At 40.1% G+C, this 25,418-nt stretch overlaps 1 protein-coding gene across 1 annotated transcript in view; it reads left to right on the forward strand.

Moving 5' to 3' along the window:
- LOC308100915 (zinc finger MIZ domain-containing protein 1-like) overlaps positions 1 to 25,418 on the forward strand; it is a 308,008-nt gene that overhangs the window by 208,932 nt on the left and 73,658 nt on the right. Inside the window, 2 exon segments of the mRNA XM_080450101.1 lie at positions 6,683 to 6,796; positions 18,612 to 18,717. Of these exon segments, the coding sequence (XP_080306227.1) occupies positions 6,683 to 6,796; positions 18,612 to 18,717 (220 nt within the window).

A 25,418-nucleotide genomic window follows, 5' to 3' on the forward strand; every position in this document is an offset into this window, starting at 1 on the left:
GCTTGGGAAAGGAGGGGGACAGATGCTATAAAACTATTTAGGTTTCAGCCGGGTTTCTATTCTTCCAATTTGTACTTAAAGTTCAGTTTTGGTGGCTTTTTTTTCTACCTTTTATTTTGAAGTGTTCTTGTGAAACGGAGGCTGGTTATCTCTCAGCCAATCAGACTCTCAGCCGACAGATCCCATCCCCCCGGCTATGGGATCCCTTCTGCTATGTCGGCACTCATGCGTCTTGAGGCAGAGAGAGAGGCCGTGCCAAAGCATGTTTATACTGCAGCACTGCCTATTTCTCACCTCAGCTGTTTTCAGATACATATTTTAGTGTACTGTTTAAGTTTAAAACGAGAACCACCCGTCCTCTTCTGACAAGAAGAACAACATCCTTTATACAGGCATTTGACATAGGACCTTCCCCCTGGTCCTTTTTCTGACCACTCACAAACAGGTTTTTAAGAACAATAAACTTCTTGGCCAGCCTTTAGCACACAATGGATCTGCCTCCTTCACACATTTTCACACACTTTTCTTTAACCCTTATCTATAAAACTGTACTTTTAGTTTTACACAAGCTCATATTATGACATCTTTGTTTAACATCTTATTATCTTCAAAATAAGACCACACATGTATTCAACCTTGTATGAATGATTTAAACAAAAATAGATGATTTAAAAGAACATGACATTTTCCTTAGATTCAAGAAGAAAAGTCACATGAAACTAACTGGTTTCTTCCCCAACCACATTTCACCAACATTCATTCTTGTGTACTTACTACAAAATAAGCTTTTACTGTGAAATAAGAATAATACGTGAATTCAATTTAGATCTGCATTACTTTACCAGAGTTTTTTTGGAGAGAGAGAGAGATAACAGATGCATTCACCTTAGCCATCACCCTTGCATAAAGACAATAGTATATTGTAATCAGACTGCTAGGTGACAAAAGACTTGGCCCGGTGACTTGTTTTGGTTCACGCCTAAAGATGAACTCCTGCTCTCGGACAAAAGCCAGGATACTTAAAGTGTTGACTGATCAACACATCAATAGCAGAAATATCAGACAACCCAATGAACATTGTGGCTATCTCCCGGCTCCACTGTGTCTCTCTCCCTTCAAATACAATCAATTAGAATGAGCTTGTACATTTAGTTTTTTAGTCTTCATAGTACATATATACATGTTTTGTTAACACATCCAGGACCCCAGGACCCGATTACACGACACCGTCCAGCCGTCATCCTCAATTCTATTCAGAACTATTTTACAAGATTGCTCCATATTCCTTCAGAACAATACAACCTGGTGAGGTGAAGGAATAACTGACTGCTAAATTCTGTTCATAGTCTCTCTTCATTGTACATCACAGCATCTTCATTTATTTGACAAACATCTTGTGTTCTGTATAATTACAAGGTCTTTAGAAATATCTCCCTCACCCACTTCACACCTGCACTGCAACATTCCTTTTGTCTTGTGAATGATCACTTAGCTGTCTTTAGAAAATGACACCAAGTGTCTTCCATGTGATTACATTAAATTGCCAGAAACCCAGTAAACCAACACATTGCAAGCTGCATCTTGACTTTAAATGTTTATTACAAACAAGTCAAAAGACAGTCTACATAACTATATCAGTCATCATATTGCACACCACCACCTAATGACTTTGGTCGTTATAACAAGATAAAGATAAGAAATATTTGAAAACTGAACTACTAAATAGTATTCTGTTTAGTGCACTAACTGGCGGCACCTCCAGACATCAACTTACTGTGATTATTATTATTACCTTGAAAATTCTTCACACAAGAAAAAGGAGGGGGGAATCAAGAATAAATCAAGAAGGATTTATTTGTCACTCACTTAGTACAATAAGTGAAATATTGATGGGACATGTTCAGCAAGGACAGTGATAACACGACAATGCAATATAACAAGTAGGTGTAATGAAGTTAAACATTTCATGATGACAGGTATGGTATCTAAAGCAGCAAGGACTATACAAGAAGTCAGAAAACATAAAGCAATGTGTACTAACTGGCTTCAACACCATATAATATATATATATATTTAATTACATTATTTATACCATAAATATGTTTCTACATGTCCCAACATGTGCTCCACCCTCCCTCCTCCCCCAGACATGCTCCATGCAACCTTCTACAAACTGTTGACTTTCTGTTACAAGAGAACCAAGAGCATCCATTTGTGGATGAATGGATTTGTAATCAAGTAATTCAAATATGTCTTAATTCCTATAAGATTGTTATAAAATATATGAATATGAGACCCTGTATTTATAAATGCATATATTATGAAATGAATGCACAGTACACAGACAATCAGTATCTTCAGACTTCAACAATGTTGTATTCACTCATTAATGAATATATGAGTGAATATGAAATAATTATCTTATCTGAGTCGGGTCTTAAGATGGGATGTACAATGTTCTGCTTATTGACCCTTGTGTCATGGTGAGAGGTCAGGATGTGTCATGGTGTAACAGCTGACCAAATTAGATGTTTTAATGTCAAGGTTCACATTTGTGAATGTAATGTGATGAATTAAGTTACATTACATAAATAGAACTTTCACTCAAACTACCTCTTATATGAAAAGTAAAGATATACATCTAATTTCACCTTTTTCTGTAACGGTCATCACTGCTAACCATTTCTCATGTCCTGCTTTCATTTACATTTGCTATTCATTCAAGCAGAGCCATTAAGGGGGGTGAGACATGTAGGGGGTGTAGAAGTATGTTAGGTTGTGATTGGTGGGGACTTGGTTGTATTGTTCTCTTTGTCCAATCATTCAAAGCAGTTACTGGCTCCACCCCAGGCCCTCTAGTATAACAAGAGTTTGTAGTTGTAATGTATCCACAACTCCTCCAGGATATCAATCAATTCTGATCAGATCTGACTGTGGACTCCAGAATTCATTTGAAGATGAACTCTCTCAACCCAACCAGGGACAGTTCTGCTGAACAGGGGGGACCCAAAGAAAATGGTATGTTACTTTCTCTACCACCTTTCTAGTTTTAATTTCCCTGCTCTGTCGTAAAAATGTTGTATTACTTTACTCTTCAAGTTCTAAATTAAGCGGTCTCACTACTTGTCTCAATCTTATACTTTTTAAACTGAAACTTTTGCTTCATTTTAATTCGACCCGTAGATTTGCTGTAGATTATTTCTGCTCTGTATTGCTTCTTTGTCTCCTTTTTTGTTGCTTGTTATATATATATATATATATATATATACATACAGTAATAATATATACATATTACCATGGTTGGCTGGTGGTTAACTCCCAATTTTCTAGGGAACAACTTTATGTAATTAAGTTGTACATTTGTATCTCTATTCCCATCTCTCAACCATATTTCCTTTGTCTTTGTGCAATCCAGTGTTGAATCATCAGCCTGGCTTCCCTGTGCTGCCAGCAGTGAATGAACAAAGAAGTGTGGCTAAACCAAAACAACACTGCTGTGATCAGTGTGGACAACACTTCAGTTGCATGTCCAAACTTAAAATACATCAGAGAATTCACACTGGAGAGAAACCCTATGGATGTGATCAGTGTGGACAACGCTTCTCTCAAATGACCCACCTTAAAAGACACCAGAGAATTCACACTGGAGAGAAACCTTATGGGTGTGATCAGTGTGGACAACACTTCTCTGTGATGTCCAGCCTTAAAAAACACCAGAGAATTCACACAGGAGAGAAACCATATAGCTGTGAACAGTGTGGACAACGCTTCTCTCAAATGGCCAGCCTTAAAACACACCAGAGAATTCACACTGGAGAGAAACCCTATAGCTGTGAACAGTGTGGACAACGCTTCTCTCAAATTGCCAGCCTTAAAACACACCAGAGAATTCACACTGGAGAGAAACCCTATAGCTGTGAACAGTGTGGACAACGCTTCTCTCAAATGGCCCAGCTTAAACCACACCAGAGAATTCACACTGGAGAGAAACCCTATAGCTGTGAACAGTGTGGACAACGCTTCTCTCAAATGGCCCACCTTAAAACACACCAGAGAATTCACACTGGAGAGAAACCTTATGGGTGTGATCAGTGTGGAAAACACTTTTCTGTGATGTCCAACCTTAAAAAACACCAGAAAATTCACACTGGAGAGAAACCTTATGGGTGTGATCAGTGTGGAAAACACTTCTCTGTGATATCCAGCCTTAAAACACACCAGAGAATTCACACTGGAGAGAAATCTTAATTTGGTCTATGTGGAATACATTTTAGTCAGTTAAGCAGCCTAAAATGCCATACTTGCGCAAACCAATGACTTAATGATTGTGAACTGTGTGACACTCGCCACATTATAAAGGATGCTTTCATTTACAATAAACAACTCTAGTCATGTCCTTGTGTGGATGAGTTTCTCTCGTCTCAATCTTGCTAGTCAAGCAGAGCCATTAAGATAGATAGGCCATTCCATTTCCTATTTTACAATATTGCTCCAAATTCATTCAGAACAATACAACCTGGTGAGGTGAAGGAATAACTGATTGCTAAATTCTGTTCATAGTCTTCATTTTACATCACAGCATCTTCATTTATTTGACAAACATCTTGTGTTCTGTAGAATTACAAGGTCTTATATCTCCCTCACCCACTTCACACCTGCACTGCAACATTCCTTTTGTCTTGTGAATGATCACTTAGCTGTAGAAAATGACCTATATCCATGCAAATGTGGTCATTGATTACAATTAGATGTGTCACTGTCTCACCAGGTGTGTGAACAACTGACACGCATAATTTGACCCCAAATAACAGGCTTTTGTGGATTAACATGGTCATATTTTGTTTCGAAAAGAACATTTTGGAATGTTAAAGTTACACATGTGTATACATGGACTATTTAGGGAAAATCAAGGACAGGGAGCCATCTGAGAGCTTCACGCTCAAAGTTAAATTAGTTCTGTCAGTTTTGTCAAAAATGGAGTCTGGTCTGATACTCTACATAACTGTTGTAATTGTTGTACAGTCTTACATGAGTGAATATTGAGTGAATATTAAAACATCACAGACATTGCACTAAAAGAAACACCCCCTTGTTGTTCTGTATTTAACTCTTTGTAAGCTGAAAGTTTGCTGCTTCTGTCATGTTTGAGCCAAACATGTATAATGAATCCTCTGAATGTCTTACAAATAAAAAGGTGCTCTGAGGCCATTTTTTTGACCAAGTCTTCCACTTTCTTCTCCAGGAAACATAGACATTACATAGTTACTCATATGCACATATTTCTTGCAAGGTGGTAATGTTGTATGCAACATTACCATTAATACAACCATTAATGTTGTATGCAACGTTACCACCACACTCTGACTCCGGTGCGATATCCTCATTTTGTACATGTCAAAAGAACAAACGTATGTTCCATTGACAAAGTATAAAAGCGGAAACTCACTCTTACCACTCAGAGTTTGACCCATTACCTTTATAAATGTTGTTTGAATGGTCATTGCCACAAGATAAAGATGAATTAAATGTGTCAAAACTAAATGATTATGAACTCACTGCCTTCATAGATAATACATCAGCACATTGGATGTGTATACTATGCCCTCTACATATTTTGAGTCAATCTTTAGATTTATTTCATCCTGGGTGTCTATGGGCCTGTTCACCAGTTGCATTCTGGGTGATCACAAGTGGACATCTCTTATACAGATGTATGGAGACTGGGGTTAAGATTAACAGGGAGCAAACGTAACACACTCAATAATTCTAATCAGAAACAAGCTAGAGGGGTAGTCTTCTTCTGCACATTTTCAGTCGGGTCCTCTCTCTGCCTATGGAAGGGTAGAATGATCATTTCATCTCAGCAGAAGTTTTCAACAAAAACAGATTTTGAGGCGTAAACGTACATTTAATGTATTATTTTCCTTCTGCCGTATAAAGTTAAGATGACAGCTAATTTAAACTTAGATGAATTGTATCTCTATGTTTTGGTCACAAATAACAAACACCAGCAGCTTATGCTAGTATAGGTGTTTCTAGCTAGAATGTGGGATTTAATCATGGTTGCCCATTGTAACAATATGTTTTTAATCAATGAAAGCAGATTTTTTTGTCTCCCCTAAATGCTCTCAAAGAGGAAAACAATCACCTCCCCCTCTCAGGTGTAAAGAAGGGTGGACATGTTTCACACCTCTTTGTGGTTTGTTGTCCTCACCAAATGTGCCTTGGCAAGATTTCATTTACACTAACCTTTTTGTATTTGATTATTTCAGTTGTTATATGGGCATAGAAACTAAATAGGGAGAATGTAAAACTATATGCATTGCTCATACACATATTTTTTTGCCATCTAATTTATATAGCAAGTTTTTCTGAAAACTCGTAGGATTTAGAACAGTGGTTCTCAAAAATAGCAGATATACAAGTTGTACATCTGCTATTTTTGAACATTTTAGAAAAATCTTGAAAGTGTTGAATCATTTTGATTTAAACCCCCGTGCAGCCAGAATACATATCGTTTTGGGCGTCCTTGACACCAAAAAGTTTGAGAACTACTGCTTTAGAAGGCATTTGTAGGCCTCAGGTCTTAATGGGTTAATGTCTGGAGGGGAGGAAGAAAAAGGCTTATTCTGTGTGGTTTCTAACTGCAGTGTCTCTTTCCTTGTTTGTTTTTTTGTAACAGCACTTACAGAACCCGGCCAACTTCCAGACGGCGGCCACGGAGCTGCTGGACTGGTGTGGAGATCCCCGGGCCTTCCAGAGACCTTTCGAGCAAAGCCTCATGGGATGTCTGACGGTACGCAAAAACACCAATTATGGTTTTCTTTTGGGGTTTTCTTCTCTTTTTTTTCCAGGTACTTCAGACTTCAGACCTGAGCAAAACAGTAATTAAACGCGCTGGCTCTATCTCATGTTGGCGGATGATGTGTCCACTTTGGAGCCCAAACTCTAAGAAAATGTGAAGTGAACCTCAACGGGCAAACCTGGTTAAAATAAACACATAGTAATAATGGAAGCCCTACGTTTGTCGTGTGTTAATAATTTGATATTTGTAATTGTAATTGTTATTATTATTATTATTATTAATAAACAAGGTAACTAATGGCATAAATAGAATGCAGAGAGAACAGCATAGTGCCTTGAGAAAGTAGGATACCAGATAAACCATGAATCTAGCATCTGTCTAAATAACATGCACATTTAAATCACATTCTTAACATTAATTTGTGGTCCAGAAAAAACATCAAAGAGACAAAAGACATGAGAACGAGTGACCAAGATTATGTTTGCATAGTAGCCTTATCTTGGTCGGTCGCTAGCATCAATCAAAAAGAGAAGATGACAAGAAGTTAGAATATGGAGATAAGAGGTTTATTTTCCCTTTTTTTTTGGGTGCTTTTCTGCGTTTATTGATAGTTTAAGTCAGGGGTCTTCAACAGGGGGTCCGGGACCCCTAGGGGGTCCTCAGAGTTACTACAGGGGGTCTGCCAAATCTTTGTTTGATATGATTATTTTTTTTACCGTAACCACTTGGACCCTAGCATCCCTTTTCTGAGGAGAATTTAAGCCAACGCCTCGCGCTGCAAGGCGTTGTGAGCTTGTAGATCTGCTATTTTTTAGAGGTATAGGTGTAGAGGGAAAAAAGAGCAGACCAAGTAAACAAAAAAAGTTGAATCTGAAGCACAATTTTATGCAATTTAGAGGGGGTCCCTGCTTCATCTCTCTCTCAGCTAGGGGGTCCTTGGCCTGAAAACGTTGAAGACCCCTGGTTTAAGTGAAGATGGACAGGAAAGAGGGAAAGAGGGAGAGAGAGAGACGGGGAGAGACCCACAGCAAAAAGTTTGTCAGGACCGGGACTCGAACCCGCGATACAAGTGCCTGGACGCCAGATAAGAGGTTTCTGCACCGACAGCAACAATGTACTTTGCTTAGGTTTTGGCAAAACGTTTACCTTTTTTTTTCACCGGGTGCTAGCCTGTATTACGTCAGAATAGGGAGGGATGCTTGTCGTTCATGTGGTCAGGTTTTTCCCAGCTGAACAGTTAGCAGGCTGTCGTTCTCAGACTGTGTGTAACGGCTGAACGCCGAAGCAGCTGCTTATGCCGTCAGGGAGCGCTGACAGAGGTTAAAGTCCTAGCAACCTGCCGCTATGACTCTTTACACTGTGTGCCTGACACGAGCGCGCGCACGCACACACACACACACACACACACACACACACACACACACACACACACACACACACACACACACACACACACACACAGAAGGGGTGTTGACTGAGTAAAGCAGTGGATAGCCAGTCACCCCTGATCTTACTCTGTCAGCCTGACCAGCTGCTCATTGATCTGGGCACCAGGCCAGCAACCTGGAGCACACACACACACACACACACACACACACACACACACACACACACACACACACGCACACACACACACACACACACACACACACACGCACACACATTTGTATTACTATATTTGTGAGGACATCGACGTAGTGTCACGTTGTGAGCTTGTAAATCAGCTATTTCGGGGGTGCTGAAGTATAAATCAGGCATAACTCCAACCGCAACCCCTAAACCCTAACCTCTAAAATGCCAAACCTAACCATATGTTTTCCTAAGCATGTCAGACTAACTTTTTTTTGTATTACATAAAACAACCAGCAGGAAGATTTCCCTCACAATGTCTATGTGACCTGGTGATATGGATGACACCGGACACAAGACTGTATTTGGGTTATTTTATTATCGGATTGCTCTCAGAAGGTGAGAGCAATATTAATATAAAGTTTTAGAGTTTCCAATCTGGTTTCAAAATAAAAGAATAAAACAAACAAAATCACATTGGTCTGTCTCAGACAATTCTCATAGGACACAGTCCTTGACCACAGGCCTTGGTCACAGTTCTCAGTTCTTGGCCTTTCACAGTCTTTGGTCACTAGACTGAATAACTTCAGCTTCTGTATATAGATCCTGAACTTAAATGCACAAAATAACTGTAGTGATAACTTCTCTGTTAAACAAAAATAAAAGAAAACAAACACAATCACATACAGTTACTTTACAAAGAACAGCAAACATTTGGTACATCAATATGAAATGAAGTAGCTAACATATCTCATAATGTACTCACTACATGAAATCTTGGTGCTCACACAGATGCACAATGTAACACAGGTTTCAGCAATCTTCTTCAGCACTATACAATGAACACAATATACTTTCAGCATAATGGACAAAATGAAACATTCTCAAACAATACATATAAAAGAACAATTGTCTAGAAATAAACTTACAATGCTTGCAGAACACAGCTGCATGACACTTCTCTGCTGCCTTACTCAAAGTGCTGACTGATCAGTGCATGTGAACACAATCTGTAAACATCAAATGGATAATATGACCATCCTTGACAAACGTTACATTTCTTACATTCCATACAATCATGTTACTGCATATCTGTTGATCATTTTGTACAGAAGGAACAGATTAAGTATATTTACCACTTTATATAATATCAACAACTCCTCCACAACTCCTCACAAGCATGGACAGTGATAGTAAGATGGCAGACGCTTCACTTCCTGTTTCTTCTACTACTCCCCTTGAGGTACCCTGAGTCTGAGAAAACCCACAACGGTAAAGTGCCATCTAGTGGTCATTTGTGGGAACACTATTTTCCACCTGGCTACATCTATATCATCAAATTCTACTACACTTGCTCTAGTACTCAGGCGCGCGCACACACACACACACACACACACACACACACACACACACACACACACACACACACACACACACACACACTGAACGCAGTGAAACACCTGCAACCCAGCGCACATCAAAGCAGTCTAATTACAACCGCAGGTGTTTTATCACCAAATGTTTCATCTTTGAAAAAGACGAAGCAACATTTGTCCTCGGCTCACACCACCGCGTCAGCAAAACATAAACTCCCATTAAAGCCTAATTTATGCCCCGTCACCCAATTGTGTCGCACGTTGAGAATAGCCGATCTACAAGCTCAACAGCGCGTCGCGCCTGCGATTCGCCGTGAGCTTGTACGTCTGCTATTCTCTCGGCGCGAGACGAAAGTACGAACCGGGGGCTTACAGTAACGTGTAAATCAGAATGAAAAGCGTCTTAATGCGGATACAGAAGCTGTACAATAGGGGACCCCCCGCAGAGCTGCCGCTTAGCATGGGGGCTGTTTCTCATCAGATAAATGTGTTTAATCAGTCTCAGGGAAACAAAATGGCTTCTTATCAGGAGAATTACAGCAGCATTGGCAAGAAAAGAAGTAGCAGTACGTGCCAAATAAATTGTGTCATCATTAAATTAGCTCGGTGGTTATGTTTAATGGAATTCTCAATTGAATGTTGGCTGTCTGAATTCCAGGTTTTAGCAATGTGAGTTTTTTTTTTTATTCTTCAAGGCTGACTCCGATATCTTTAGAGCATTGGTTCTCAAAGTGGGGTCCTTGGGTGGGGGTTCCAGGGGGTCCCCAGCAAAATGTGTTAATATAGCATCACAATAATTTTAACCTTTTATACTTTTGCTATTCAAAAATAGCAGATATACAAGCTCATAGCGCGGCACTATGAGCTTGTAGATCTGCTATTTTTGAAAAATCTTAACATTAAGTTGCGAACATTTTTCACTCAAATCTTTGCTGGATTTGGCAGGATATAGCTATGACCCACACACACATGGGGTGGGGGGATATTTGCTTAACCTCTTAAACCCTATTTGCTTTTTCATACGACAAATAGCTAAATTAGAGGAAGAGTTTGTAGATCAGCTATTTTGGGGGGGTTTTCTTAACTCTTTCATTGCCACAGACGGGAATTCCCGTCCGATTCTGCAATGGATATCATTGCCACGGACGGGAATTCCTGTCCGTTATTTTTTTTATTGTTTTATAAAAAATCACGCTGTGAACTATAATCCGGAGTGACCACTTTCACTGTAACTCACGTTTTTCAAAAACGCCAAAACAATACATATCGTCATGAAAACGTATCACGATATATCGCGGGACGATATATCGGCAGTCGGCACACCCCTAAGAAATACTCAAGTAAAGTTAAACTACCTCAAAATTGGACTTAAATACAGTACGTTATAGTAAATGTACTTGGTTACTTCCCAACACTGTACTGTATTGGGAAGCTTCTCTTTCTGAGTTCTATAAAAGAACGATACGTCTGTGCTGTCATCGCTTCACCTGATAACTCTGTCTGCCTCTCGACAGCCCCCACACACACACAGTTTTTTTTCTCTTTTTTACTCCTCCTCGTGCACAGCGAGCGAGCGGCGGATCGCAGCGCAGTGCGAGACGCGTCAGTGTAGTGACATTATTTTAGAGTATTTTTAGTGGCAGATTCGATGCCTATACAGCGAGCGAAACCCTTTATTCTTCACACCGCTCAGCTGTGGCACAGATTTCTTTTTGCTGTACGCAACCCTGTGTGCTACAGTATTATGTGCCCACTGTCTGCCCTATAACAAGGTGGTTCTCAAAGTGTGGTCCGGGGACCCCCAGGGGTCCTTGGGGGGCAGGGTTTGGGGGGGGTATCAAGGGGTCCCCAGCAATATGAGTTAATATAGCGTCACAATCATTTTAACCACTTTAGCCATGTCATTTTAGACTTATTTGGCTATTCAAAAATAGCTCATCGCGCGGCACAGAGTGCCGCGCTATGAGCTTGTAGATCTGCTATTTTTTTTTAATCGTGAACATTCTGCAAATATTAGATTTTTTTTTTTAAGCGGACATTTGTAACTCAAATCTGCTTTTTTTGCTTCTAGGGGGTCCCTGGAACAAAATATTTTACAAATGTTCGCTTAAAAAATATGTATTCCAAGATTTGCACAAATGTTCACGATTTAAAAAAAAGCTAAGCCAAATTCATATTCATATCATTTTGGGGGGTCCTTCCTTCACATGAAAAGGTTTGAGAACCACTGATATAACAGAATGGTACAGTAGATATGTGTGCACCTGTGTGCCCTATAATATGCGGCCCGGGAGGGAGAATGGTCCCTTGAGAATTTAAAAGGTGCCCAGTTCGATCCCCGCCTCTCCCCCCTACAGGCTATACAGGAGTGTCGCAGGCAGTGTCGCAAAGACACTGATCCCCTAATACTGCTTCTGATGAGCAGGTCTGGTGCCCATGGGCATGGCGTGAGAATGTAATGCACATTGATAAAGCACTCGCTACAGTCTACATATATGCACAATTTACCATTCTATTTTAATAGCCATGTGACCTAAAAGTGATATCGCGATGTTTGAAGTTGTAGGGAGAACGATGAACTGGTTTTGTTTCTCTTGAAAAAATAAACCAAAAAATCAGCGGTGTACATTTACTCAAGTACTGTACTTAAGAACAATTTTGAGGTACTTTTACTTTACTGGAGTATTTCCAATTGTCTATTATTTTACTTCTACTCCACTACATCTCAGAGGCAAATATTGTACTTTTACTCCACTACAATCATTTGAAAACGTTAGTTACTAGTTACTTAGATATAGATATAAATAGACCTAGATGTAAATCATTACATTATAAAACATATACATTAACCACTTTAGCCCCATCTTATACCTAGGCTGTTTGAAAATAGCTGATCTACAAGCTCACAGCGCGTCGCATCGCAACGCGTTGTGAGCTTGTAGATCTGCTATTTTCAAACATTTTAGTACTTTTACTTTTGGTACTTTAAGTACATTTTGATACCAATACCTTTGTACTTTTAATCAAGTCAAATTTTAATTCCGGACTTTTACTTGTAACGGAGTACTTCTACATTGCAGTATCGATACTTTAACTTAAATAAAACATTTTAGTACTTTTTCCACCACTGCAAAAAAATACATATAAACAAGCTCAGGATATGAATGTCCCACTGACCCCCGTCAACCGTGGGGTTTCATCACTAGACTCAAATATGGGGCCTGAATTATGTGTCCTCGGAGGGAGATTACGCTGAAAAGCGGGGGCTTATGAGGAGAAACTGTTAAAATCCCTGTTGAATCTATCTATGCGAGCCCCCTCCTGTGGTTGGGCTGCCTGCCTGCCGTTTTTTTTTTTTTTTTTTCAAAGATTGACACGGACATGATTTGACTGACTGTCAGAAAAATGTCAGTCTCGTCAGATGCCGGAGTCGGTAAGTGAAACAGATTCACTTAACCCACTAAGACCGGGAACGCTATTCAAAAATAGCTGATATAGATCTGCTATTATTGAAAGATTGTGAAAATGTGTGAAAATCTTTGAATACACATTTTTAAAGCGAACATTTGTAAAAAAAATATATATATATATATATATATATATATATTGTTCCAGGGACCTTCCAGAAGTAAAGATTTGAGTTACAAACGTTCGCTTTAAAAAGCTCCGCCCTATGAGCTTGTAGATCTGCTATTTGCGTTTCCCGGTCTCAACGGGTTAACTTCGTCCTGGGAAGCGCTTTTTCCTCGTGTTTTTTTTTTGCTTCTTTCCTTGTGAGTCTGCAGGTTCTCTGGCAGACAAGACGATGCTCCAGAGGAAAAAAAAGCTCTCTGGCAGCTCTCACTGAAAAGAATCCTATACCGCTATTAGAACCGTCACATCTTTTGAAGTTCCCACTTTAGTAGAGCGTCAAAGTCTCATATCGTTGCTGTCGGGGGGGGGGGCGGGAAAACCTCTTATCTCCATGTTTTGTTGGGTAAATTAATGCCAGTGGTGAAGGAAGTACTGAATTTTCTTTACTTAAGTAAAAGTATCAATACCGCAATTTAGAAACACTCTGTTACAAGTAAAAGTCTGGTATGAAAAATGTACGAGTAAAAGTGCACGGTAAAAGTATTCGCATCAAAATATACTAAAAGTTCTCGTTTTGCAGAATGTCCCATTTCACAAGTTCAATATGTATAGCAATCTTTTGAAAATAGCAGATCTACAAGTTCACAACGCGTCACTTTGTAGATCGGCTATTTTCAAATAGCCAAAGTATTATAGAGGGCTGGTTAATGTGCGTTTTATGGTTTTCAAAGAATTGCAGTGGAGTAAAAAAGTATAACATTTGCCTTTGAGAGTAGAAGTAAAAGTATTGAAAATTGGAAAATACCTCAAATTTATACGTGAATACATGTACTTAGTTACTTTCCACCACTGATCAATGCCATACTTTGTTATAATACAGTGTCACACAAAAGCTAAAATAGCCAATCTACAAGATCTGCTGTTTTTTGCATTTTTGAATGATTAAAAAAAAAGTGGTTAAGTGTGTCTGTGGGATTTATGAATATTGAACCAATGAAACGCGTTAACAAGAGCGTGTGATTAGATAATAACTACGATGTTGGAACACATGGTTCTTTTTCCCATTGTCTGAAAAGTCATCTCTCAAGAACAGATTCTGCTCTGCGTTTGAATCTGTCGGTAGCCGTGTTGACAACCCGTGCACATTGGCTACAAGGGGGCGTGCCATCGGATCAGGAAGCAGGCCGCGCTTTACCCAATCAAATGTAGTGGGCGGGATTTACGTGTGTACCGAAAACTCATTTAACAATAGCGTCCTCGAAGCCGACAAAACCACGGAAAGTTAGAAACATTTTAACTTGCTCTTTCATCATAGAAACAAGTGGGCTTATAACCAAAACGATCCATGTTCTTTGGGAGAAATGGTGTTAGTGTTCCGTGGAGAAATATTGTTAGTGGGAATGAAAACATAGTCGCACCACCGGAAGTGAAAGGCTGAAGGCAGACCAAAACCCAGGTTTCCCTGAGCACGGGTCGTCCGTTCAGCTCCGCCCAGAGCCAAATGAATAAGTAAAAAAATGTCAGAAGGCGCTGTTTTTCCTTTTTATTTGGCGATGGGTTCCCAGATTGTCTGAAAAGTAACACTTCTTGGACATACACGGTTTCCATCCGACGGCGACGATAATATCTCTGTTTTGCCACTAATAGCCTTATCGCCTGTGACAGAGATGGCTTTATGAGCGCCAGCCCGCTCTCTCTCTCTCTCTCTCTCTGTGTGTGTGTGTGTGTGTGTGTGTGTGTGTGTGTGTGTGTGTGTGTGTGTGCGCGTGTGCGTGTCTAAAAGGCACCCACGTTGACCTTGTTAAAGGTAAACGTGTGTTTTTGGGGTCAAGAGGAAAACAGGAGAGTTATCATCTGTTGGCAGATGAAGCAAAGAGGTTTCCCCCCCTTTAATGATGATTTAACTCCTGGTCTCTCCCGGGTCCTGTTTAACTTTCACTTAGCGTTTCCCCCCCTTTTACTTTGGTGTGAGACGCCTGGTCCCTGTCCCATAAATGTTCAACCAGTGTTCTCAAGTCATTAAACACTAAAGCGTTGTTAGAAGCTCACTGCCAGGGAGGGACCTGGTGTGTGTCAAAGTAAAAGGCCTTCATTATCTACCTTTTTGTCTCCCCAGTGGTGGGGCCTCTCCTGGATGCCGATGTAGTCGTCAAAATAAAGCTCAATAACGTAGTGGTTCTCCAAAAAAGTTTCGTGCCGCGGACCCCCATCTGAAAATGGTATGTGCCAGGGACCCCCAGAAGAGAAGATTTATGTAAAAAAAAGAACATTGTCGATTTTTTTCAAAACAATTTCAAGCTCGCGGCGCGGCACGAAGCGACGTGCTGTGAACTTGTAGATCTGCAATTTTTGAACAGCCAACGTATAAATGTGGTTAAAATCATTGTGATGCTAGTGCTACATTAACACTGGGGACCCCCTGGAACCCCCCCAAGGACCCCTGGGGGAAATCTTAAATTGCGTATAAGAACTGTGTTCCAAAAATAAACAAATCATCCCCGCGATTCTGTACTGTATGTGACTCTGTTTAATAAGATATTGAGTTACATTTGATAACGTGTGTATTTTGGGCTCAGTGATTTTGGTTCTCTATTCACGGCGGAACATTATTTTTGCGTGTAGATTAGTTTGTTTTGTCGACAACAGCAACACCGTCATGCTATGAAGTATCAATTAAGCCCGATTCATACTTCATTGCGTTACGGTGTTGCGCGCCGAAAGACGGCGCACCCTACACGCTCACACCGCGTTGCATCCGCGACACGTTGTGAGCTTGTAGGTTAGCTGTGCACGGAGCACGCCGCAGTCGTGCCAACAGAGCCTACGTTACACATTAGGCATAACCTCCAAGTCTGGATCACTTGGCTTCTGCCTCCACGTTAAGCTGTGGTAGTGTGTGTGTGTGTGTGTGTGTGTGTGTGTGTGTGTGTGTGCGTCAGTGGTGGAAGAGGTACTCAGATATTTTACCACAATATGAAAATACTCCGTTACAAGTAAAAGGCCTGTGTTCAAAATGTTACTTGAGTAAAAGTACAAAAGTATTGGCATCGAAATATACTTAAAGTACCAAAAGTAAAAGTACTAGTGATGCGACGCGTTGTGAGCTTGTATAGATCGGCTCTGTATAAAATAGGGCTAAAGTGGTTAATGTATGTTTTATAATAGTAATTTATATCTGCAAAGTAACTAGTAACTCAAGTTTTCAAATAATTGTAGTGGAGTAAAAGTACAATATTTGCCTCTGAGATGTAGTGGAGTAGAAGTAAAAGTATTGCAAATTGGAAATATTAAAAAGTAAAAAACTAGTAAAGTAAAAAGTCAACTCAAAATTGTACTTAAGTACAGTACTTAAGTACAGTACTTAAGCACATTAAGCACAAGTACTTAGTTACTTTCCACCGACTGGCGTGCGTGCGCGTGAGTGTGTATTATATCTGCGTTAAAGGTCAGCAGCATAAACTGCCAGCTCAGTATCGCTTCTCAAAGGCTCAAAAGATCAACAGCATTTAGACACGGACAGGATTAAGAACTTCACTGTGGTTGCTTGTTTTCTTAGCATCCATTATTCATCCAATGAGATGAATATTTCATAGTGCTGCCCGAGAAAGTAAAACGCTCCCTCATTGGCCCTTTTGATAGATAAATAAATAATATATAGTGTGCACTACATGGCACACATACTGTTGGGGCTAATAAGTAACTAAGTACATTTACTTTTAAAATTTTGAGGTATTTGTACTTTATTTGAGTATTTCCAATTTCCAATACTTTTACTTCTACTCCACTACATCTCGGATCCAAATATTGTACTTTTACTCCACTACATTTATTTGAAAACTTTAGTTACTAGTTACTTTGCAGATATAAATTATTACAAAACATACATTAACCACTTGAACACCAGACTTTTACTTTTAACAGTACTTCTACATTGCAGTATTGATACTTTTACTTAAGTAAAACATTTGAGTACTTTTTCCACCACTGCTGTCGGGTGGAAACCTCATATGTCCAAAAACAGTTACTTTTCAGGATTCAAACTCAAAAATGGCAAAAGATAGCAGATCTGCAAGCTCAAAATGCGTTTCGAGCTTGCAGAAATGAGCTTGCAGATCTGCTATTTTTTATACTTTTGTGTGTATGATCAAGGAGGGCGTTAATGTACGAAAAAACCCAGAAAGTTATAATATGGAGATGAGACGTTTCTGCCCCCGACGGCAACGATATTTGAATACTTCCCTGCTGTGAGTTTATTTGTGCTTCTGAAGGGGGGTTGGTGAGATGGATTCCTGCTGAGATTTGAAACAAAATATGCCAAAATTTAAATATATAAAAACACAAACGAGGGCACACAATGCAGAGGATGCAAACCCCATTTTCATCACTCAATTAAAAGTAGCAATACCACAATATACTACTGTACCATACTCATTTATTATAGGACTCTACCATACTGTTATAGGACACACAGTGGCAGTATTTCATAAACGTGTGGGGCATGCATTCCCAACTTGCCATCAGCTCATAACACTTTGCATTCACGGCGCGCTGTGAGCTTGTAGATCAGCTATTTTAGATGTATTTATTTTTTTAATCTTGAAAGTGTGAGACCGATTTAGAAGGCATTTTTTGTAGAATCGGCCTTAACCCATTCAATCCAGGAAGGCATCTGTGTCATTTTGGATTTCTTTGGCTATTCAAAAATAGCAGATATACAAGCTCATAGCGCGGCACAGAGTGCCGCACTGTGAGCTTGTAGATCTTCTATTTTTGAAAAAAGAAAATGTGTGCAAATCTTTGAATATATATATACATTTTTTAACTCAAATCTTTGATTCTGGGTGGCCCTGGAACAAAATATTTTGAGATTTTGAGATTAGTCCGCGGACTAATACATATCATTTTGGGGGTCCTTGACATGAAAAAAGTTTGAGAACCACTGATATTATAGCAACATACATATTTTTTTCAAAAAGAAAAACGGTTAGGATTTAGAAGACATTTGTAGAATCCCTCAGAAGCAAAGATTTGAGTTACAAAATGTAGCGGTGCCGCGCGATGAGCTTGTATATCTGCTATTTTTGAATAGCCAAAGTATACAATAATGGTTAAAGTGGTTCAAATGATTCTGACTAATAACAAATATTAACTTATTTAGCTGGGGACCCCCAGGTACCCCGCCAAGGGACCCCTGGGGGTTCACGGACCCCACATTTTTTTGTAGAATCGGCCATAATGGGATAAGTAAGTATGATGGATGACAGTCATTCCCCCGTCTCTCTCCTCAGGTGGTGAGTCGGGTGGCAGCTCAGCAAGGCTACGACTTGGACCTGGGCTACAGGTTGCTGGCTGTGTGTGCCGCCAACAGAGACAAGTTCACCCCCAAGTCTGCAGGTAAGACCACCCAACGGACCGGTACAGACTGTTGTGCAGTGGTGTAGTGTTGATTTTGACAGCAAATTTTGATTTAGTTTAGTCTTTTGAATAAAATTCCGTTTAGTTTTAGTCATATTTTAGTCATCTGAAATGTTTTAATTTTTCTCTAGTTTTAGTTAAATATCATAAGATTATAGTCGACTAAATCTACAGTTGATTTAGTCGACAAACATGTATTTTGGCGGTGCCTTGATGGCGTCGCAATGCCTGATTTTACACTTGGTTGCATGCTGAAAATAGCCGATCTACAAGCTCACAATGCGTCGCAGCGCGGCGCGTTGTGAGCTTGTAGATCTGCTATTTTCAGGGCGCAACACCGAGCACAACCAAACATGAAACAACTTGTCTTAGTTCTGCTGGATCTCTTCCCCAATAGTCCCTAACTGACATTTTAGTCTAGTTTTTATTTGTTGACGAGATTGTCAATACAATTTAAGTCTTAATTTTAGTCATCGTAGCTTAGTTATTATTTAGTTTTCGTAAGTGAAAAAAGGTAGTCGACGAACATTTTTCGTCTCGGTTTTAGTCGAGGAAAAAATCAACACTGCAGTGGTGACCCAACCTTCTCCTGAAAAATTCGCGGCCCACCCACCCGACCACTGAAGTGGTCAGACGGGGTGGGCCCATAACGTATACTGTATATCGTTGCTGTCGGAGCAGAAACCTCAACTTTTTCAACTTTTTGTGTTTTTTCGTAAATTAACGCCCCGCTTGATCCATAGTACAGCGTCACACAAACGCATCAAAAGTAGCAGATCTGCAACGTTTGCTACTTTTGAATTTGAACAAATTTAGACAAAATGACGTTTCCTCCCGACAAAGACGCTATATATTTTTTATATTAATGTTATATTAACTTAGAATCTTAGTGTTTTGCCAATTATTAGGAGACCCACTTGCAGAGTCGTCACGGGTTGCGACTCGCTGCTGTCGTAGCGTGGACAGAACCCGTCCAATGTGCTGCTGTTAAACTTGTTTACATCGGGTTGGTAACGTGCCTCATCCCCCAGTCTTGTTCTAGTTCAGGGGTCTTCAACAGGGGGTCCGGGACCCCTAGGGGGTCCTCAGAGTTACTACAGGGGGTCCGCCAAATCTTTGTGTGATATGATTTCATTTTTTTACCTTAACCACTTGAACTCTAGCATCCCTTTTCTGAGGAGAACTTTAGCCAAAAATAGCAGATCTGCAAGCTCACAACGCCTCGCGCTGCGAGGCGTTGTGAGTTTGTAGATCTGCTATTTTTGGCAAAGAGGTATAGGTGTAGAGGGAAAAAAGAGCAGACCACGTAAACCAAAAAAAAGTTTAATCTGTAACACAATTTTATACAATATAGAGGGGGTCCCTGCTTCATCTCTCTCTCAGCTAGGGGGTCCTTGGCCTGAAAAGGTTGAAGACCCCTGTTCTAGTTAAACAAGCAAATCTTCAAAACAAAGCGAAACGGTTGAAGTCACACTCGAAATCACTGTATTTTCTTTCTCATATTTGCCCATCTGTGAAAATGCTGCTTTACCCCCATTTCATGACTAAACTCAGGGTTAGGGATTCACATGCGTAAATGCATGTTATGACTTCATGGCCAGACACTCTCATTATGTGTATTGTTATGATTTTGTTTTTAGTGGGGGGGCGCCCAGATATCTCATTATGCGTATTTCAGCAGGTTTGCTTTGGTCCTTGTGTAGCAGAGAGGCTCAAAGCCTCTGCCTGAAGACCAAATATCACACAAAATAACACAAAAAAGCCCTGGGGACTGGTTTCCATTGTGGTCCTATGTATTCAATTAATCAAATAAAAGATTAGCACAATAATACAGTATGTCATCAACAAATACAAACACTATGTGTACAAAGGAAAAAAAGGAAAAATGGCGGCAGTGAATGACAGCTCTTTTTTTTCAGGCTAGTTTTGAAAGAAACCAGTCATTATGATGTGCTGGTGTTTCAGTGTTTTTTTTTGTGGTTTTGATATTATTTAAGAGCACCACAGACAACCACAACCACAGTATGTGAGAGTGTTGTAAAGGTCCAGATATTTTTAGTTCCCATTAAACATTAATGTGCCATCGAGATGAGCCGTCCGTTTGGCAGATCCACAAAAACAGTCTACTCGACACTCTTTACTTCTCCCCTAAACGCACAGTGGTGCAAAGTAACTACAGTACAAGTACATTTACTCAAGTACTGTACTTAACCCATTGGGACCTGAGGCCGATTCTGCAAATGCCTTCGCAGTTCTCACACTTCCAAGATTTTTCAAAAAATGTTCAAAAATAGCAGATGTACAAGCTTGCAGCACGGCATCAAGTGCCGCGCTGTGAGCTTGTATATCTGCTATTTTTTAATATAGCCAACGCTAAAATCTAAAATGACACCAGATGCTTTCCCGGTTTTAATGGGTTAAGTACAATATCATGTACTTTTACTTTACTTGAGTATTCTTTCATAATTTATACTTCTATTCCACTACATCTTCAGAGGCAAATATTGTAAGTTTTTACTCCAGTAGAATGATTTGAAAACGAGTTACTTTGTGGATTTTAGACTATTATTACAAAACATACATTATTAATCAATGCATGCCCTACTTTATGCTTTTTCTACAACTTCTACAAATGTAGTAAGATCTTGAATACAGGCCTTTTGCTTGTGACAGAGTACGTGTGTGTATGTATGGTATCGCTATACTTTTACTTAAGTAAAAAAAAAAGTGAGTACTTCTTCCACCACTGGTAACGCACCTGCTCACAACTGCACGCACACACACACACACACACACACACACACACACACACACACACACACACACACACACACAGAGGTGCAGTCAGTAAATGCTATCCTCAGACTTTTTTTTTTTTACCTATCAAATCCAATTTCCTCCGATCCATACGCGCTCAGAGCTGCTGGAGCGGCCCCGTTCTTCTCCTGCATTATTTGTCAAAGTGAAACGCTCACTGGCTGAACGTGCGTGTGCGTGTGCGTGTGTGTGTGTGTGTGTGTGTGTGTGTGTGGGAGACTGTACTGTACCAAATGTCCCCACAGGTATAGTAGAAGTTGAGAAATAGACGTTGTGAGGACCATTCTCCTGGTCCACTCCTCACAAGAGAAATGGTTGTTTTATGGTAAAAAAAATACGATTTTTTCCTGTTAGGCTTACATAAAAGATTGAGGTTGAGATTAGGATTAGACATCTAGAGGTTACGTTTAGGGGTTAAGAGTTATATTTATGCTTGATTATACTTAGTTTTGCGCTGGTGAAATTGCCGATCCACAAGCTTGTAGATCTGTTATTTTTCGGCTTTAGGCTCATAAAGTCGCCGTGGGGGGGGGGGGGGGTAGATAGATGGAGAGGTGTCGCTGATGCGTGCTGGATCACTCAGTCTTTGTCTGACAGGGACCTGACAAGACCCCCAGTCAGAGGAACATACTAGATGGATAAACCTTATCGTCGCTGTCAGGGCAGGAAACCTTGTATCACCATATTTCAACCAGTGGTGGTTGAAATAAGTACTCAGATGTTTTACTTAAGTAAAAGTATCAATACTGCAATGTAGAAGTACTCTGTTACAAGAAAAAAGTCCGGAATTCTATTTACGTAAAAGTTTAAAAGTAGTGGTATCCAAATGTACTTAAAGTACTAAAAGTAAAAGTACTAAAATGTTTGAAAATAGCCGATCTACAAGCTCACAATGCGTCGCATCAAGCCTAGGTATAAAAAGGCCTCAAGTGGTTAATATATGTTTTATAATGTAATAATTTAATTTAATCTGCAAAGTAACTAGTAACTAAAGTTTTCAAATAATTGTAGTGGAGTAGAAGTACAATATTTGCGTCCGAGATGTAGTGGAGTAGAAGTTAAAGTGTAGACAATTGGAAATACTCCAGTAAAGTAAAAGTACCTCAAAACTGTACAGTACTTAAGTACAGTACTTGAGTAAATGTATATAGTTACTTTACACCACTGATTTCAACCTTCTTTTTTTACCTACAGTAAATGAATGCGGTGACAGTGGTTAAGTGTGTCTGTGGGTTTTTACCAAACTAGAGGTTTTGATTAACTTATATTATGAATGTTTTATAACCGTCTGATTCCTTTGTTTCGTGGTCGTTTCCGAAACAAAGCCGAATATGTCACTGTTTCATAATAACTGGAAGTGCAGTGACAGCAGAGCTAACCTGAAATCGTATATCCCTCAATTCCTCACATATAAGCTGCATAATGTCGTAACCGAATACGCAGCGGAGACGCACAGGCGGAAAGGTCTCTCTCCGTCCGCGGCCATTTTCTAGTTTCGTGTTGGTCCTTCTTTAATGTGAACATTTTGATCCCACGGAACATCGTCGCTGTCGGGTGGAAACCTCGTATGTCCGAAATGGTTAACTTTTCAGGAAATGGAAAAAAGTTAACTCTTTAACTGCCAGAGTATGACTAACTAATTAAATAAGGCCCAGACTGCCAGCGATTTTTTGATTTTCTTACCTTTTCAAGTAGTCACAGAATATTTTCTCCAGTATGATCGATCCCCTGATGGTTGCTAATCACGGAGGGTTTCCGTTGTGAGCTTGCAGATCAGCAATTTTAGCTACTTTTGCACAACACTAGTGTGCCACAAAGTAGGATATAAATATGAAACATGGAGAACCAAGGTTTCTGCCCGACAGCAAAGATATTGTCTCTGTCGAGGTGGAAACCTCATTATGTCCAAAACTGTTACTTTTCAGGATTCAAATTATAAACAGCAAAAGTAGCAGATCTACAAGCTCGAAACGTGTCGCTTCGCGCCGCGTTTCGAGCTTGTAGATCTGCTACTTTTGATGCTTTCGTGTGACGTTGTAGTGTGATCAAGTAGGGCGTTAATTTACGAAAAAACACCCCCAAAATGTTTTGGGAATATGGAGATAAGAGGTTTCTACCCGACAGCAATGATATCCTCTTTCATGTTGTGGTGGGAGGCGTCTGGTTGGAAGGAACTGGGGCTGAACAGACACATGACAGTGTATGATATTGATCGCCATGTTTTCAGTGGCGGACATGTAACAAAGTGCATTTCGTTGCTGTCGGGCAGAAACCTCTTATCTATCATATTTTAACCTTCTGTGGCGTTACTTGATACTACAGCATCACACAAAAGCATCAAAAGTAGCAGATATGCTGCGCGTTTTGAGCTTGTCGATCTGCTGCGCTTTTATGTTTTTGAATTTGTTGAATCCTGAAAAGTGACAGTTTTGGACATATGAGGTTTGGACAGAGACGATTTATTTGAGTACCGTACTTTTGAGTATCTGTATATTATTGATATTATTTGAAAAGTTCTGGACAATCTTAAGTATTAACTACTCCATTAACTTGAGTACAGAGCAACTTTCACTTGTGAGTAACATTTGACCTGGAGTATCTATATACTTTGATTCAAGTACTGGGGTTGAGTACTTTGATGTTGATGTCTCTCTCTCTCTCTCTCTCTCTCTCTCTCTCTCTCTCTCTCTCTCTCTCTCTCTCTCTCTCTCTCTCTCTCTCTCTCTCTCTCTCTCCTCTCTCTCTCTGTCTCTGTCTCTCTCTCTGTCTGTGTCTCTCTGACTCCGACTCTGACTCTGACTCTGACTCTGTCTCTGTCTCTGTCTCGCTCTGTGTCTCTGTCTCTCTCTCTGCCCCCCCCCCCTCCCCTCTCTCTCTCTCTCTCTCTCTCTCTCTCTCTCTCTCTCTCTCTCTCTCTCTCTCTCTCTCTCTCTCTCTCTCTCTCTCTCTCTCTCTCTGTGTGTTTTCCTGTGTTGGTGGGGGGGGGGGGGTAATGTGATTGTAGTCCAGGCAGGCATACTGTCTGGGCTCAGCTGACAGTCAGAATCATGTCCAGGGCAGCTTGATGCTTCTAGGATCTAATAGACGCCCGGGCAGACAGACAGAGCCAGGGTTTCAGGAAGGGCTTTGTTTACGCATGGCCGTACAAATGGGAACTGGGGTTGTAATTACACCACAGCGGGAGGGAGGGAGGGAGGGAGGCATGGCAGATATGATGAAGACAGCCATCCTGCAGCGTGCCCTACACACAGAACAATAATGGTTCTTACTGTAAAGCAGTGGTTCTCAACCTGTGGGTCCTTTTTAATACCTCAACCAAAAAAAAAAAGAAGAAACAAAAGACCTTTACTGCATCAACAAACTATACTATAAAAACTGGTCAAATATTGGCCAAATTGTCAAATGATATAAGAAAGAGGCATGAATGGTGAAAGAGCCGATCTGCTATTTTCACGATATTTATCTGTGGAACCGAGTCAAACTAAAATAATGCCCCAACTCCTACAATTCCAAGTGCTTGTCAGGGTGGGGGGGGGGGGGGGTCCCCAGTTCACATAATGATTTATTTTGGGGGGGTCACCGACCTGAAAAGGTTGAGAACCACTGCTATTAACACATTGCCTGCCAGAATTATTTCAGATTTTTTGCAGTTTTATGCCAGAGATTTTTCATTGAGAAAAAAAAAGTACTCAGGAGCCGAGATACAGAATTTTTAAGTTTTAAGTTAACAAGGAAGTGGATAGCAGTCTAGATCTTCGAAAAATCATATCTCCTTGGTCTTTGGGTAAAAAAAAAAAAAAAAAAAGAAGTTCACTTGATCTTGGCAATCACTGTATTAAAGAACCCCGTTCTGGAAGATTCTT

The sequence above is a fragment of the Gymnoscopelus braueri genome (genome assembly GCF_963280865.1).
Source record: "Gymnoscopelus braueri genome assembly, chromosome: 14".
Classification (NCBI taxonomy): Eukaryota; Metazoa; Chordata; class Actinopteri; order Myctophiformes; family Myctophidae; genus Gymnoscopelus; species Gymnoscopelus braueri.